Source organism: Anolis carolinensis, chromosome 4, assembly GCF_035594765.1.
Source record: "Anolis carolinensis isolate JA03-04 chromosome 4, rAnoCar3.1.pri, whole genome shotgun sequence".
Classification (NCBI taxonomy): domain Eukaryota; kingdom Metazoa; phylum Chordata; class Lepidosauria; order Squamata; family Dactyloidae; genus Anolis; species Anolis carolinensis.
The window spans coordinates 91,197,926-91,215,954 of record NC_085844.1 but is presented as its reverse complement, the minus strand read 5'-3'; the positions used below and the strand labels follow the sequence as shown (position 1 = coordinate 91,215,954).

General features: G+C 39.5%; 1 protein-coding gene across 7 annotated transcripts in view; it reads right to left on the bottom strand.

Moving 5' to 3' along the window:
* Nucleotides 1-1,359: 1,359 nt before the first annotated feature.
* The window catches only part of ptprc (protein tyrosine phosphatase receptor type C), a 136,148-nt gene continuing 119,478 nt past the window's right edge, over nt 1,360-18,029 (bottom strand). For all 7 annotated transcript variants that reach the window (XM_008115016.3, XM_008115015.3, XM_016995199.2 and 4 more), the window contains 8 exons: nt 16,278-16,427; nt 14,771-14,861; nt 12,037-12,173; nt 11,147-11,281; nt 9,658-9,780; nt 6,360-6,541; nt 5,611-5,746; nt 1,360-4,425 (listed from right to left, as the gene is read on the bottom strand). In XM_008115016.3, the coding sequence (XP_008113223.2) occupies nt 4,147-4,425; nt 5,611-5,746; nt 6,360-6,541; nt 9,658-9,780; nt 11,147-11,281; nt 12,037-12,173; nt 14,771-14,861; nt 16,278-16,427 (1,233 nt within the window). In that variant the 3' untranslated portion in view covers nt 1,360-4,146. The remainder of the gene's footprint in view (nt 4,426-5,610; nt 5,747-6,359; nt 6,542-9,657; nt 9,781-11,146; nt 11,282-12,036; nt 12,174-14,770; nt 14,862-16,277; nt 16,428-18,029) is intronic.

Here is an 18,029-nt window from a genome sequence, read left to right as displayed (position 1 = left end):
AGTTTATATGGCTATCATAACTTTTGATTTTATTGGATCCCCTTCTCAAGCCAGCTAAGTTAGTGAGCATCGTGCCATGCAGTTGTACATTCCATTGTTTAAGCTACATGGAGAAATACAGTGGCCAGCATCCTTGCATCAATAAGATTGAGTATAGCTTTATGTTTATAGGACTACAGGTCAGTTGTGCAATGCTGCCTCACTAATGAATTGTGAAATTGCACAACTGAATGTATGACGGTTGAATGAAAAGTAATGCCTCCACCTTCGTAACTCCTCAACAGATGGCAGTCCTGTTATGCGGCAGTTCAGTGGACTCTTCTCTACAGTTCCATTTGGTGGGAAGCCTTAGCATTGAATGGTTGTGTTGTTAAAGTGCAAAGTATGGAACCCTGTGCAGACAGTTGGTCAATGCAACTTAAGCAATGTGCAGTCACTGAATTCTTGACAGCAGAAGGTGTCACCGCAAAGGAGATTCATCAGAGAATGCAAGCTATTTATAGTGATTGTGTTGATGTGAGTACTGTGCTTCATTGGGCGAGAGAGATTAAAGATGTTGAGGTGGGAACATCTTACTTGCGTGACAAACAAAGAGTTGGACATCCTGTGACAGCAACCACCGAGTTTCACAAGCAAAGGGTTCACAGATTGATTCAGGATGAAGGTCGTACTTGCTTGTGAAACTCGGTGGTTGCTGTCACAACTCTTTGTTTGTCACTCATTCAACCCTTTTCATTCAACCCTCGTATATCCAAATCAGCCAGAATATATTTATGCTATAAAACCAACCCACACCTATTTATTAAATCCAGATATCATGAATGGGCAATTTTATAGTCTGTTTGTGTGTGTTTAGTCCAACTTATACCGGGGCTGGGCTGTGGCGCAGGCTGTTGAGCAGCTGCAATAAATCACTCTGACCATGAGGTCATGAGTTCGAGGCCAGGCCGTGGCGGGGTGAGCACCCGTCAATTAAAAATAAAAAATAGCCCCTGCTCGTTGCTGACCTAGCAACCCGAAAGATAGTTGCATCTACCAAGTAGGAAATAAGGTACCACTTATAAAAAAAGTGGGGAGGCAAGTTTAACTAATTTACGACCTGGAATGAGGAAGTGCCGTCAGAGTGGATGTTGAAGCAGCTGCTCCCCCCTGTGGCCAGAATTGAACATCCCCTCAGGAGAAGGTTAACTTGCCTCTGTGTCTGTCTGTCTCGGTCTCTGTTTGATGTGTTTATGGGCATTGAATGTTTGCCCTATGTGTGTATAATGTGATCTGCCCTGAGTCCCCTTCAGGGTGAGAAGGGCGGAATATAAATACTGTAAATAAATAAATAAAATGTGTGTTTAGTCCAACTCCGTCGCAACTGCCACTGCCCAGAGGGAAAGAAGAAAAGGCGGGTATAGCTCCATCATATCTAGGCCCAGGAAGCAGAGGAAAATCCCTTTTACCATCCTGATTGGTATTGCTCCAACCTCGCAGGATGGGAAGAACAGACAGACACAACCTCATCATCCCTGGGCCCAGAATAAGAGAAAGTCCATTCCACCATCCGAACTGCCACTGCCCTGGCAAAAGAGAACAGTAGTATCTGCTGAACTCAATCCCCCTCTCAACCAACCTCCATTCCATTCCCCTTTTGTGTCATGTCTGAATTCGATTGTAGGCCCAAGAGCAATCTTGTTTATACACTTGTAATGTTTTATGTACAGTGATGGTGCTACAAGCAATCCATCATCATCATCAAAGTATAAATATACTTGCCTCAAAATATTTTTTGTTGCTTTTTTCTTAGCTCACACATTATTTTTATTTCAAAATGGCAATGGTCAGAAATATAATATAGAAAACTTCATAGAGAATGCCTGCAACATGCAACAGTTCACATTGAGGAGCATATACAAGAACAGAAGAAGAGAGGAAAACATTTTCTATGGAAAGTTCTATTCAAGCCAGAGAAAACAGGAAAACCCAACTGTGCGAATGTTAACATGTTAGCTGGATAATGTTTCTTCTGCAGTTTTCAAAACATTCCCTCTTCATAACTTATCAAATTTACTAGAGACTCAAGAGAACAGACAAATGAAATTTCTGTGAAGATAGTGACACCCAGAGGTCAGTTTTTGACTTACACACTGTAAATTTTTTTTATCAGGATCTTGGTACAGTAGAGTCTCACTTATCCAAGCCTCGTTTATCCAAGTCTCTGGATTATCCAAGCCATTTTGGTAGTCAATGTTTTCAATATATCGTGATATTTTGGTGCTAAATTCGTAAATACAGTGATTACAACATAACATTACTGCGTATTGAACTACTTTTTCTGTCAAATTTGTTGCATAACATGATGTTTTGGTGCTTAATTTGTAAAATCATACCCTAATTTGATGTTTAATAGGCTTTTCCTTAATCCCTCCTTATTATCCAAGATATTTGCTTATCCAACATTCTGCCGGCCCATTTAGCTTGGATAAGTGAGACTCTACTGTATTTGCAAATGTGTATTACTCAATTTCAGTACCATGGTTGGTGCTGTTCCAGTTCACACGTTGTCTGTATCTGCCATCATTTAAAGAAAGTTTTCTCATGGCGGTAAAATTTGTTATGATCCGCCATGTTTTCAAACTTCCAAGGTCCTGCCGGATCATAGGCTGATAATCATCATCAAGGAATGTCCTGTCATCGGTGGACATGATGTTCTTTGCAAGCTTCCCATTTGTGTTCTCATGGAAGCTAATGGATCAGCTCATTATCTCCCATTAGACCAACAGCATTAAATTAACATTTTTTATCACTGTGATTGTGATCCAAAGAATCTGGGCTTTAACATGGCCAAAGCAGTTGTTGATTTCCTCTCTCCTTTTGATTACCAGACCTACCAGAACCCAATTTTACAATTAAATTTAGACATGTAGACTGTTGAATTGTCATTGTAGAAAAATATTCCTTTCCTATCATTGCTTGGTTACTATAGGCAGTCTCTGTGTTACAAACATGCAATTTACAATCTCATCAGATGGGCCGATTTGCCTGTTGTATGCTATTTCACCTCCCTTTATGGCATGGAGACCTTCACATGTCGTAAAGCAATTTCCAGCCAGGCTTCATGCCGAAAAGCGAGGTGAAGCGGTGCTCACCACCTCAGCAACACAGGAGCCTTCTCGTGTTGCCTTTTCTTCAACGGGGGAAAGCCGAACAGTGACACTTTCTCCCATGGGTTGAGGGAGAAGGTAAGGTGGCCAATGCAGGGTGTGGAGCAGTGGCTTCTCCATGCCCCATGTCAGGAGCCCATGGATTTGCCCTGATGAGGGGTGAATTCATGAGCCTTTATGATAAGGTCCATACAAATGACTCGTAGTTAAGAACGAGGTTTTTTCATGTCAGGAGCAACTTGAGTCGCTTCTGGAGTAAGAGAATTGGCTGTCTGCAAGGACATTGCCCAGGGGACACCCGGGTGTTTTGATGTTTTTACCATCCTTGTGGGAGGCTTCTCTCATTTCCCCGCATGGAGCTGGAGCTGGTAGAGGGAGCTCATCCGCACTCTCCCCGGGTGGAAAAATGGAATGGGGTGAGAAAAATGGAAATGGGAATGAGAAAAATTAATTCCTGAAAGAGTTATCATGGGGGAAAAGGTGTCTCAATTGAAGCTTTCTCACCAATCTTTGATTCCATAACAAACCATTTTTTTCAAAATCCAGTTATGACAGGGAAAGAAAGTGAGGTGAAATCTGAACAGGGGCATAGAGCGGGGGTGTTAACACTTCTCTATGCTGTCCAAAGTGTGTGTGTGTGTGTGTGTGTGTGTGTGTGTGTGTGTAAGAACAAACCTACAGAACCTGTCTTGTTTGTAACATTGGGATTCCCTATATTTGTGTTGTGTTTTGGATACCTATTTGAAAATTCATGCTTATGATTGTATATAACCAATGGTATGCATCTAATCAACTGATTAGTTGTTTCCTTCCTTGTTGAAAATATGAAACATAACAAAAAAGCCCCTTTTAAAAGAAAAACCCCAGCTCTATACATTTAAAAATATTAGAAAATTACAAATTATACTGAACAATTAAAATGGCAAACCTACACATGAACTGCCACATAAAATTCACAGTGTACAGATATCTTTAGCTGACAGGGTTCCAATGGATTCTAAGCTAGTTCAGTTAAAGCCTGAGTCATGGGTCCATTCAAAGAACTTTCTGCTTCCCTAGAGCCATTCTTGGCTTTGGAAGCTTCCTCCATTTCCAAACCATCCCCACTTTCTTGAACTGAGGGGCAGACGTCAATTGCAACAGAATTAGCCTCATCTTCTTTCTTCACCGTGTTGTGAATATCAATCTTGTGTTCCTGGCACTGGGCCTTTTGTGCTTGTCCATTCTGGGCTGGATAGATGCTAGCAATAGTATCATAGAGAAACTGGTAATCTTCCTAAATATGGTTTTTTTAAGAAGAAGAAGGAAAGAAGGAATTAGTATATGCCTTAAAAGCCTCCTGAGTTTTTCTCTCTTCCCCAATTTCACACACCAAAAAAGGTAAGATGCAGAGATATGTAGAAAGCAAGCCAGAACTGTTTATGAACACACATCACTAGCTTTGAAGTTTTAGTCATCTAGTTGTCTGTCTATGTGCCTTCAAGATTCACTGTTAACTTACAGCAATGATTCTCAACCTGTGGGCTGTGAGAATGAAAATCTGTTCTGTGAACCTCCTTTCTCTATATTTATTTTATTTTATTTATTTTATTTCCACTCCTTTTCACAGAGCTGACAAGTGCATTGGATAGACCACATCAGCTCTAGACAACTAAATATGGTTTTCTGTGGGCGAGCAGATGGCGATGACTGGATGGCATATGTTCTGTTTCAGAAACTAGAGCTGATGTAGTCTATCCAATGTAATTTCCTAAATCAGCACCCCAAATAACCAAACCGAATCTAAAGTTGACCAAAAACTGATTTGTAACCCTTTTGATACTAATGTTGGAGAGTGGTCCCTGGTCAAAGTGGTCCCTGATCCAAGTGGTCCCTGTTAAAATAGTCCCTGGTCAAAGTGGTCCCTCGTCAAAGCAGGCCCTGATCAAAAAAGGCTGGGAACCACTGATTTACAGCAATCCCATGAATTTCATAAAATTTTCTTAGACAAAGAATACCCAGAAGTTATTTTCTCAGTTCCTTCCTTGGAAATATTGCCTCCAGCCCTCACATTCCTTGCAAGACTCCCATCCAAGTACTAATAAGGGTTGATCCTTCTTAGCTTCTAAGGCCAGATGGGATCTGTTGCCTTTAGGGTATTATTCTTTTTCTATTAAGGATGTAAAGAATACAAAAAGGTTTTCTCTTCATTGACAAAACAATGAGAAAATGGTCTGCATTCACTTGGGTTTTTTTTTTTCATTTCTGGACTTTTTTGTGTAAAACATTTGTTTGGGGACATTTTTGCACAAAAATACTTTTTCATTCAGGCCAATTTTTAGAAATATTTTTTTTAATGAAGTGTTGTGTGTATTATTTTAAATATGGTTAATAGTTAAATTTAGTTTTAAAGTTGACTTTTTGTATGTTTGTAAAGATGGATTAAAATAACAACAATAATATCCAACACCAATTTACTTACAAAGGAAGGTATCATTCCTGGCCTTGCTTTACGAAGAGCTTTCACAACTTGGAAAACATCTATTGCACCTTCAGTCTCAGCACTTTCCAAGAGGTTCATCAAGGCACAAAATACTCCTGTTTGCTGGGAACCATCACTAAAAAAATAATAACAATACACTATAACAGCAGTGTTGCATCTGAGGAAGTAGATATAGACTCTGAAAGCTTATGCTATCAACTTCATTTTCGCAGTTAATCTCTAAGGTGCTACAAGATCATTCCACATACTGTACATTAAAGAAATAGGCAAATCTGTTTGAATAAATACTTTTTAAGATGAAAAGAGGAAATCAACTTCAGAAGCCCAATATGGGCTCAAAGCTGGGCAAAACTGTATGACTTTTAAGTAAAATAATAGCATCTAGATAACAAACAGCACACCTTGAAGTTTAGCAACTGAATAAAGAATACAGGGAGTAAAAAGAACATCCACACAACAGGCAAAATTCAGCACTAGGACATCTTTTATTTCACAGCAGTTTATCTGTCCCATTTTAATTTCTCTAGCCTGAAAGACTCCATTCTCACCAAACCACAGTCAAAGATTTTTAAAAGTGGGGCAGAACAGAAAGTTGCAATCCTATTCCATGTGTGTAATAAAAGTAACACGGACTGAACATGAATATCGCCAAGAACAGGAGTTTTTAACATGCAATATACTCAAACCAAAAATAGCTTGCAAATATTATCTCACAAATTTTCACCTACCGGCAATGGATAACAACTTGAGCATTCTTGCTATGTGCATGTGCTTCAGATATTTTATCTGGTGCTGGTAGCTTTTGCTTGAGATTCTGGATTATGGTGACCAGATCTTTGGGGCTTTCAGGGAGATCAGAGGCCTTCCACTTATGATATTGATACTGATATACCTTTCGTGGTTCTTTTCTCTACAAGCAAAAAATATAGATACTGAGTTTCATCAAGAGATAGCATAACAATAATGAAAAGATAGCATGACAATCATGGGAGAATGAAAATCATATAGCTGAGTAGGAGCTGGAAACATATCACACTCCTGATATTTTGACCAACAATTGTCATCATCCACCAGCACAGCCAATGGTGGGGGCTTGTGTAAATGGTGGCCCAAAATATCTAGAGAATTAAGGACCTGGAGCTAAACAGTCACTTGATTTAGAGGATGAAACTGATGGTTTGCAGGGCTACCAAAGCCAATGGTGAGTGATGATGGAATTTGTAGTTTGACAAGATCTTGAGGAACACATGTTCCCCATATCTGTCTTAGCTGCCAAGTTAGGTTGTTGCTTTTGATTTGAGAGTAATCTTAAGAAATTTTCTGCCTGAGGTAGACATTTCCTGCTTCCATGCTAAGAACATAAACCAGCCAAAGTATGGGCTGGGCTGTGGCGCAGGCTGTTGAGCAATCAGCTGCAACAAATCACTCTGACCAAGATGTCATGAGTTCGAGGCCAGCTCGGAGCCCCGTGTTTGTCTTGTCTTTGTTCTATGTTAAGGCATTGAATGTTTGCCTTATATGTGTAATGTGATCCGCCCTGAGTCCCCTTCGGGGTGAGAAGGGCGGAATATAAATACTGTAAATAAATAAATAAATAAATAAATATGTGCTAAACTTCAGGAAATGGAGAGATGTCTGGTTTTGAAGGCGGAAGATCAACACAGGGAACAGTAAACAGTTCTCCAACACCCTACTGCTGTTCTCTTTCCCCAGGTGAGCTTCTTCATTCTGCCTAACACTACTGGTTATCAGTTGCAGGCCACTATTAATTGAGGATCTGAAATGTAAATACTACTCATTGGTATGTCAGTATGGGATTCTAACTTATGGTGATCCTAACATGGTGTTTTCGTGGCGAGATTTGTTCAGTGGAGGTTTCCTGCCTTCTTTGAGGCTGAGTAAGGATGACCTGCTCAAGGATTTCCATGGCTGAGGGGGGATTTGAATCTGTGGCACATTCCAAAAAGTGTGTGGTGGTGGTGGTGGGGGGGGGTGAGTGAATTGGTTCTATGGCAGTTATTTAATTTACACATTTCAGGTAAATTAAACCATAGCCAACACTCCAGAGAAAAGGAGCAAAATTCAAAACGATCTTAATAGACTAGAGAGATGGGCCGAAACTAACAAAATGAAGTTCAAGAGGGATAAATTCATGATACTTCACTTCGGCAGAAAAAATGGAATGCAAAAATACAGAATGGGGGATGCCTGGCTCGACAGCAGTACATGTGAAAAAGATCTTGGGAGTCCTTGTGGACAACAAGTTAAACATGAGCCAGCAATGTGATGCGGCTGCTAAGAAAGCCAACGGGATTTTGGCCTGTATCAATAGGGGTATAGTGTCTAGATCCAGGGAAGTCATGCTCCCCCTCTATTCTGCCTTGGTCAGACCACACCTGGAATACTGCGTCCAATTCTGGGCACCACAGTTGAAGGGAGATGTTGACAAGCTGGAATGTGTCCAGAGGAGGGCAACTAAAATGATCAAAGGTCTGGAGAACAAGCCCTATGAGTAGTGGCTTAAAGAACTGGGCATGTTTAGCCTGCAGGAGACATGATAGACATGTACAAATATGTGAGGGGAAGTCATAGGGAGCAGGGAGCAAGCTTGTTTTCTGCTGCCCTGCAGACTAGGACGCGGAACAATGGCTTCAAACTACAGGAAAGGAGATTCCACCTGAACATCAGGAAGAACTTCCTCACTGTGAGGTCTGTTCAGCAGTGGAACTCTCTCCCCCGGACTGTGGTGGAGGCTCCTTCTTTGGAGGCTTTTAAACAGAGGCTGGATGGCCATCTGTCGGGGGTACTTTGAATGCGATTTCCTGCTTCTTGGCAGGGGGTTGGACTGGATGGACAATGAGGTCTCTTCCAACTCTACTATTCTATGATTCTATGATTAATATGAGCCAAGGCCACTTAATGTGACCATGAACCATGTTTACAAAAGTCACGCATTGCTCCAGAATCCAAAGTATACTGTGACTTCAGGCAGATGTAAATATTCAGAGACAAAACAGACTGCAACTGCTTACATGGCCATCCTGTGTTCCTGGGCTCAGGTGACCTGGAGACATTGCACTCTAAGTGTGCTGACCCCTGCAATGTCCCCAAATTCAGGAAACACAACTGCATAACTAAGCTCCATCTGTTTTGCTGCTTCAACCTCTTGTTTCAAAATGGCTAATGGTCATCTCTTGATGACAGTCATGACATCAATAGAAGTGCTGAAGTGATGGGGAGAAAGGAGGAAAAAGGAGGAATCTCCCCTGCTTTTCCCCTTCCTTCTCTCTTGTCATCTTAGGTTGACACTGAGGGAGGACCATCAGCCAGACAGACAGAGGAAAGTAAGGGCATCCATTAGTAGCACTGAAGCAGGTTTGGCATTGCTGGATGGTCAGAACTCCCTCCTGCTTCTGCAGTGGCCCAGGCTGGTGATAAGGACCATCCTTAAGCCAATTCAGAGTCTGATACCCCAGATCAGCCCCAGGACATTGTATCTATGTAGAACTGGCCATAGAGCATCTTGGAGTCTTCATCCAACACTCAAACACTACATGTTGGCTCTCCCACTCCTACATATATCATAGTAGGAAGACATCACTTTCATTTCTTTGAAAAAGCATTGTTAGCCCCAGGACCTGTTTTATCATACAGCTGGAAGAGGAGGGGTGTGTTGGGGAAAGAAATGTAATAGCAGAGAAGAAAAAGGCATAAGTTTTGTTATGACTGTGGTGATAGTACCAAAAGAAAAGCAGAACCAGGAAGGAAAGTTATTAGGAGGAAAGTCTGCTTTTCTGGTTCCCAGAAACTGGCAAGGCTCTTATCAGTTGACAGGGATGAGTTTTGGTGCTGTCTTGCTTCTTCTGCACACAATTGGATTAAAAGAAAGGACTCTTAGCAATAGTATTTCAGCTTCTGTTTACAACCCATACAAAAGAGAAGATCTGAATAACTATGATATTTGGGTTGTAGATCTGGAATTGTCAAGGAGCAAAATATGTCTTATTATTGGATTCTTATTTTTACCTTCACATGAGTTACATCAAAGGTACGCATGGTGTAACTGGAATAAGAATCAACATCTTTCAGATCTACTGTGATGCTGCCATATGTTACTTGTCCATTTCCCCAGTACTGTTCACAGAGTTCCTAGAGGGAAGAAATGCAAAATGAAGGTGAATTCGATTTAGAAAAATTAATGTAGGAAGACAGGAATGTAGGAAAAAATAACTACCCCCAAACTAAGGGCTCCTCTAGACAGCACCGAAAGTGCATACTCTCCTGCATTTTCTTGTGGGTCTCCCAATGACGCCCCACGTAAATGTGACTGGGGAGGTTCTAACGCCATCCCAGAAAAACCATTTAAAAATAAAATAACGTACTTGGCCACCATTGAAATGCTGCTGGAGCTCTTCTGGCATGTAGGAATGATGTATCAGGAGAAGGGAGGAGGAGGCCAATCGTGCCTGGCCCACCTTCTCCTAGTGCATCATTCTTACATGCCAGGAGAGCACTGGTAGCACTTTAATGGCGGCTGTGTAAGTAATTTAATTTTGTAAAAGCTATTAAAGGGGTTTTGGGAGGGGATGGGGGTGTCTCCCTGTTCTCCTGAAAGGTTCTGGGGGGACATCTGGACTCTGCCCCCCCCCCCCCAGAAAAGCATGCACTTTCTGGGAGTGTGTGGACTAGAACCTGGGAAGAAGCATGTTTTAAAAATGTGACTAAAGGTAAAGGTTTCCCATGACGTTAAGTTCAGTCATGTCTGACTCTGGAGGTTGGTGCTCATCTCCATTTCTAAGCTGAAGAGCTGACGTTGTCCGTAGACACCTCCAAGGTCATGTGGCCAGCATGACTGCATGGAGCGACGTTGCCTTCCCACCGAAGCGGTACCTATTAATCTACTCACATTGGCATGTTTTCGAACTGCTAGATTGGCAGAAGCTGGAGCTAACAGTGGGCGCTCATTCCGCTCCCGGGATTTGAACCTGGGACCTTTCGGTCTGCAAGTTCAGCAGCTCGGCGCTTTAACACACTTTGCCACTGGGGCTCCTTAAATGTGATTACTCCCGGGTTAAAGGGCTGTGTGGAACCTCCCTATAAGTTCACAGGGATCGACTTTAGTATCCTATTGTTGTTTGGAGAAGGAAATGCAACCAATATGACTAGAAAATAAGCACTATATAGATGAGGATGCACTATGAAGAATATACATGCATAGAAATACTCAATAGAGAATGATTATCTTGAGATCATAGCTGAGATTTCAGCCTTTCAACATGTGTGACACAATGTAAATTATATTTTCAGTGTCCATGTGTGCTACGAATAAAGTCTTCAAAACAGCAACATATCGTTGTATGCTTTACTAAAGCAATCTTTTGCACATCTAGATTGAACACAGTGGGTCAGGGTTTTTGTTTTTTTTGCAATGGATAGCATTGTTCAGTTTTGTACACGAGAGAAACTGAACTTTATATGTCTTTGTACAAGTACAGATTTTTTATGAGCAGCTTACTTGAGTATTGTCTCTCAGCTCTGTTAACATGACAATCACTTTCACTTTTCTTTGATAAACCATATTCCAGAAGTCACCAATGGTTTCTGGGAGTGGCCCTTGTGTTGCTATCATTCCATTTTGAAGCCAGTAGCCCTGTAGGGGGGGAAAAATCAATATTAAATCATTCTAAAGAAATCATAGGTGGAGAAGAACAGTAGAATCATTTATCATTATACAAAAATTTATGTCATAGTGCAATATCTATGAATTTACTTGTATAAATTCCCCTATGTATACTAGAGACCAAATTCAAACGAATAACATCATGGAGGTTGGGGGGGGGGGGCAGAAAAAACAAAGAAAATAAATCTATGTGGATTTGTGTAGCTTTTGAGAGATAAAATCCAAGAGTTTGAAATCCAATAAAAAGTAGGTTGATGCATTCTTACCGGTTATCCAGTCTTTAGGTTTTGTATTAATTGGCACTATAATCTACATCCAATGTATCTTCAAATACTATCTAATTATATCCAATTCAACTTTGTCTATTTACAAGCAGTTATATTATGCTTTCATAATATATTCCCATGTGGGGACATAAGAGAAGCCTCCCAGCAGGATGGTAACACATCCAGGCACCCCCTGGGCAATGTCTCTGTAGATGGCCAATTCTCTCACACCAGAAGTGACTTGCAGTATGTTCTCAATTCACTTCTGACACGATAAAAAAACAAGCAAAAAAACTACTATGCTTTCATTTCAGTACTGGATATTTTAATAGCCATAAACCCTAGAGATAACTTTAACATGCAAAAGGGTTTTTTTTTTTTTGCAAACAAAGCTGGATTAAATCACCCTGCTAAAAATGTTAACAGCCAGGAGGAGGTTATTTATCCAAACACACTTACGCTTATGAAAGAAGCATTGATATATTTGTTGGGTTCCTCATCACAGTCACTTTCATCATCAGAGGATTCACTGCCTTCATGTTCACTTTCTCTGCTTCCCTCCTCTTCCTGTTTGAATAGCACTCTGTTGTAATCATCTGAATAGCAAGGAGGTCAGACGGGAAAAGGCTTTCAGGTCAATAGATTCATGAAAGGTCAACGGCAACCATCATTGTGTCATAACAGAAATGTATCTAAGCTACAGCCATCCTCCTAGTAATGAAAAGACCTATTTCCATTTATCAAAAATTTAACAACAAATGAGTTGTTAATAATGGAACCTGCATTAAATTATTGTAGCATTATGTAGCATCAGTGAGCCATGCTTACTACAAAATATTTCTTTGTTTTCTTTCCCTTAAAAGACAGCCAGGATTTCTTGGCCACTTAACAGGATCTGCAATACTTTGGCCTTTGTGGTGGGGATTCACTTATTTATGGCCATCTTCTAAATATTTTTTGTAATTCTATACTTGGCATTCCCTAAAGTCCTTTGACAGTTTCCTGTTGTGTGCTATTTTGACTACATAAGCAACCCCATACACAGCTTGAATATCAGAAAAAGAGAATAGGGTTTTATTCTAGGATGAAAAACATATTTCAGATTTGTCTACTAGTCCTCCTGCTCTATTTGTTGTTTTAATTATCAATCTTTAATCTTCATTTATGCAATACCATTGACATTACGCAGTATCATTGACTTTTATACCTGGGTCCCCCTCTCAAAATATCTGCCGGTTGCCAGTTCCTTCCTTGGTTTATTTATTTACTGAATTTGTTTCTCACTATTTCCATAGAGCCTCCAGTGGCTCAGTGTGTTAAAGCACTGTGCTGCTGAACTTGCAGACCGAAAGGTCCCAGGTTCAATTCCCAGGAGCGCCTTGAGGACCCGCTGTTAGCTCCAGCTCCTGCCAACCTAGCAGTTCGAAAACATGCCAATGTGAGTAAATCAATAGGTACCACTCCAGCGGGAAGGTAACAGTGCTCCATGCAGTCATGCCGGCCACATGACCTTTGAGGTGTCTATGGACAACGCCGGCTCTTCAGCTTAGAAATGGAGATGAGCACCAACCCCCAGAGTCGGTCACGACTGGACTTAACGTCAGGGGAAACCTTTACCTTTACCTATTTCCCTAGAAATGGGTCTTGTGGTCACTCACAAAATACAGCTCCTACACAGTTGAAACCCTAAGGCCCCTTCTACACAGCTGTATAAAATACAGATTATCTGCTTTGAACTGGATTATATGGCAGTGTAGACATAGTTAATCAAAGCAGATAATGTGGATTATCTACCTGGATATTCTGGATTATATGGCAGTGTAGAAAGTCCTTTACTTAGTAATCAGTCACGTGTCAAAAACAGGGAAGGGGCCAGTTGGATCTTCCTCAGCAGGGAGTTCTTGTACATGGAAGCAGCCACCAGGAAGGCCTTGCTAAGCCCCCATTTTGACTGTAGCAACGGCTATGAGATTGCATTTGTTCGGCTACTCTAGTTAAACCTTCCTGTCTTTTAAAGTTGGTTTTTGCTATTATGGATGGCACTGACTTATATAGACAAGCAAAATGTATCTACATGATTTCATCTCTCAATTCCATTGTTTTGGTGTAAGTTTGTCAAATTGCAAAACTGAAAATTTGAGCTAAACTTATTACCGACATTGCAGCTGACTCTTATGGGGATGCTTTTAGCTAAAGAACTCTGTCTTTGATTTTATATTGTATCTTAATGGTAAAAGGTAAAGGTTTCCCCTGACGTTAAGTCCAGTCATGTCTGACTCTGGGGGTTGGTGCTCATCTCCATTTCTAAGCCAAAGAGCCTGCGTTGTCCATAGACACCTCCAAGGTCATGTGGCCAGCATGACTGCATGGAGCACTGTTACCTTTCCGTCGGAGCAGTACCTATTGGTCTACTCACATTGGCATGTTTTCAAACTGCTAGGTTGGAAGAAGCTGGAGCTAATAGCGGGCGCTCATTCCGTTCCAGGGATTTGAACCTGCGACCTTTCGGTCTGCAAGTTCAGCAGCTCAGTGCTTTAACACACTTCGCCACCGGGTACTGAATTTTAATAGTCAAGACCTGAACACCAATCATTTTATGTAGTACTTTTATAGTGTTCTATATTGTTGCCTTTTTACATGTTGTATTTATTTGTCTGAATATGAATGACCTAAGGTCTAGACATTAACAAATGGAAACGGACATGGTAACATGGTCTTCTTTGGATTTTTAAACCAAAGAGTTATGGGGCACTCTGACATACCACCCCTTCTAGTTTTGCACCATTGGATGCTGAATCCTCCATTTCTTAGCCATGTTCCTATTCAAGTAAAAATGATTAATGCCATTGCATCCCTTTTCTGGCCTGAAACAAAAATGTACACTTACACCTTTAAATGTTTCCAAATAAAGCATACACACAATTTAGGGCAAGTTTGATAAAAATATGGTTCACGAAAAAAAAAAAACCTTTAAACTCTATCCCACATCCAAATATACATGTATGGGTGGTGGGGGTGGAGTGAGAGGGGTCTTCGATTTGTAAATAATTCAAAATGATTGGTATGCATCCAGTCACCATATGTAACATAATTCTTAACACATTGTATGTTAAAATGGGAAGAAGTGATCCCCCCCCCCAAATCAACATTGCAAATAAATGTTTAGAAATGATATGTTTAACCATGTACTCACATGGAATAACTGTTGAACTTCGATTTTTACTTTTGTTTTCATCTTTCTTGCCAGTTCTCTGGCTCTGCCAGTTTTTGTATGAAGGCAGCCTCTACAGAAAAAGATCCAGGCAGTAAAAGAACAAATTCCAAATAAAAGCTGTTTACTCAGCACGATTGAAACAAAAATGCTAAATCATCTTTCAGCATTATGCTTTCTTTACTTAACATTACACAGCAGTCTACTTCTCATATTCACCAATTCCACGAGTATGAGAAATTTAAAGGCAAAATGAGTGGTGCCTGGCAGAGAAGACATATGCCCACTTTAAATATGTAATATATTGTATATACATATAATATTGATAACAATATTATAATGGAATACAATATTATACTACTAATAATACAATATAATAATATTAATTATTTATTATATATTAAATATAATATTACTAATAATATTACCATATAATGATATAGTACAATATAGAAATTTAATGCTTATATTGTGTAATGCTAATAATATATTGTATGTTCATTTGATTTGTAAGCCTTCGCGGTGAGAAGAGTGGGATATAAATGTCGTAAATAAATAAATAAAGACTAAATACAGTAAGTATTCCATATGTGTGGATTATATATTCCCAGATACACAAAACCATGGATAATAGTGCACTCTACTGAAATTAAAGGTGTCTGGTTCAAGAATACCGTACAATAATGCTGAAGAGCCAAAAACATGAATAGGAAGGATATATTTTGTCAGACATGGATAAATGAAATCAAAAATACCCATCCAGTGGATATGGGGATTATATTTTTTTAATATATTTTTTATTGAAAATTTTGTATTTAAGGTTAGAGAGAAAAAAAAGGTTAACAAATAGTAGAGTTTTCACACTGAAAGTGGGAGAACACTGATTGTTTATAGGAAAGTAGGAAATAAGATATAAAAAGAAGAGGAAAAAATAAGTAAAAATATTAATGATAATAATAAAAAATAAAAAAAATTTTTTGACTTCCATCTAACTTTAACTGGTTCATCATATATATATATATATATATATATATATATATATATATATATATATATATAATTTATATAACTGGATGTTTGTAAAAATTGGTAAATCACCATATCCCCTTCGTCCTCAACCGTCATGAAGATTGTATCTAATTCAGCAGATAGGGTCCAATTTCATTTGTTTTGTTTTGTTATGGGGATTATACTATAATGGCATTCGTAATTATCATTTTTGATAACACTAGCCAAGGGCATAAGCGGACCTAAAAATGTTACCGACTACGGAAATGAATAAAATGAAACCACTTCTCATTCAATGTACAAAAAATCAACTGGACTAGTAGTAGAATCTGATGAAAAATGTATCTTCTATACCTCTATATCTGAGGTATTAGGATAGCTTAGCAAGCATGACACAACTCAAGGATCTCACAGCTTTCTCCTGCAGCACTTTTCTACCACCACCCAGCATTTGTGCAAGGTTTAGAGAAGAGCAATTTACCTGGAATTCAGCTTCCAGTAGAGATGGATCACTTGGGAGATCTGCTTTCTTCAGCTGATTAAGGTAGTTGTGCAGTTCTGCGATACTGACCTCTGTTTCACCATATTGGACGTATTCAACCAATGCTTGATGGATCAAGATGTACTGGGCCTAATGTTCCCAAGGATTCCCACAATGCATAGTGGTAAAGAAAATTGAAATATACGTGAAATTCCATTATTACACCATTATTCAGTGTAGAATTGCCTCTTTGAAATCTTGTTCTCCAGCAGAGAAAAGCTGTGCAAATAAAATGTCCTTCCTTGCTAAATTTATGTGTGAAGGATTGGTTTTTTAAAACTACTTGATAGCGAATCCTCTTGAATTCAAGTACAGTAGAGTCTCACTTATCCTACATAAACGGGCCGGCAGAACATTGGATAATAAGGAGGGGAAAAGGAAAAGTCTTTTAAATATCAAATTAGGTTATGATTTTACAAATTAAGCACCAAAACATCATGTTATACAACAAATTTGATAGCAAAAGTAGTTCAATACGCAGTAATCCTATGTAGTAATTACTGTATTTATGAATTTAGAACCAAAATATCACAATGTATTGAAAACATTGACTACGAAATGCATTGGATAATCCAGAACGCTGGATAAGTGAATGTTTTGGATAAGCAAGACTCTACTGTACTACTTATTTCTGAGTAAACATGAGCAGAATTTGAACAGAAGTAAAACCATTCAGAAGTTCCACAAAAGTAAACCTCAAAACCTGGTGCACTCAACACAGGGCCCTTCCACATAGCCATATAACCCAGAATATCATGGCAGATCCACAATATCTGCTTTGAATTGGGTTATCTGACTCCACACTGCCATATAATCCAGTTCAATGTGGATTTTATATAGCTACTAGCTGTGCCCAGCTACGCGTTGCTGTGGCGAAGTATGGTGGTATGGGAAATAAAGTATTGAGGAATTGTATATTGTATATTGATAATCTTATATTATCTAATTAGAACTGGATTATATGAGGCCCTTCTTCACAGCTGTATAAAATGCACACTGAAGTGGATTATATGGTAGTGTGGAGTCAAGATAATCCAGTGCAAAGCAGATAATATAAGATTATCACTGGGTTATATAGCTGTGTGGAAGGGCCTTGAGTCTACACTGCCATATAATCCAGTGCAAATTAGATAATCTGTGGAAGAAGCCTAAGTGAGGCCTAAATCTGCCTGTCCCCTGGGCTGAGTTGGTTGCTAGGAGACCAAATGGGCAGAGATTAGCCCTCTAAACTGGCAGCAATTGAATAAAAACAATTATTGCTCTCCCTCTAATTAGGACTTTATTTTTCTTTTCTTTTTGTTGTATCAACCTAGAGGCGTGGATGATGGGTTGTGTTGTCAAATTTTGAGGTTGGGGGGTCTGTAGTTTTGTTGTTTTGTGGGTCGCCGTGATGCCATCACTCTTTTATATATATAGATAGAAGAAAGATGTGGAAGGGGCCATAGATATCCAACCAGTCACAGTTCTGTTCTGAATCTGTCTGGATGACACATACATTTGCGACTGTATGTGTGTTGTCACATTTACATTTTAGATTCATATTTAAAGTACATTAGACTCACATCTCAAATAACATAATGCAAACTGCTCATGATATAGAGATATGTTTTATCAAAGGGCAAAAAGGAATAACTTGAGAACAAGTAATTTTCTGAGCAACCTAAATATTATACTAATCTGCCTATGTATCCT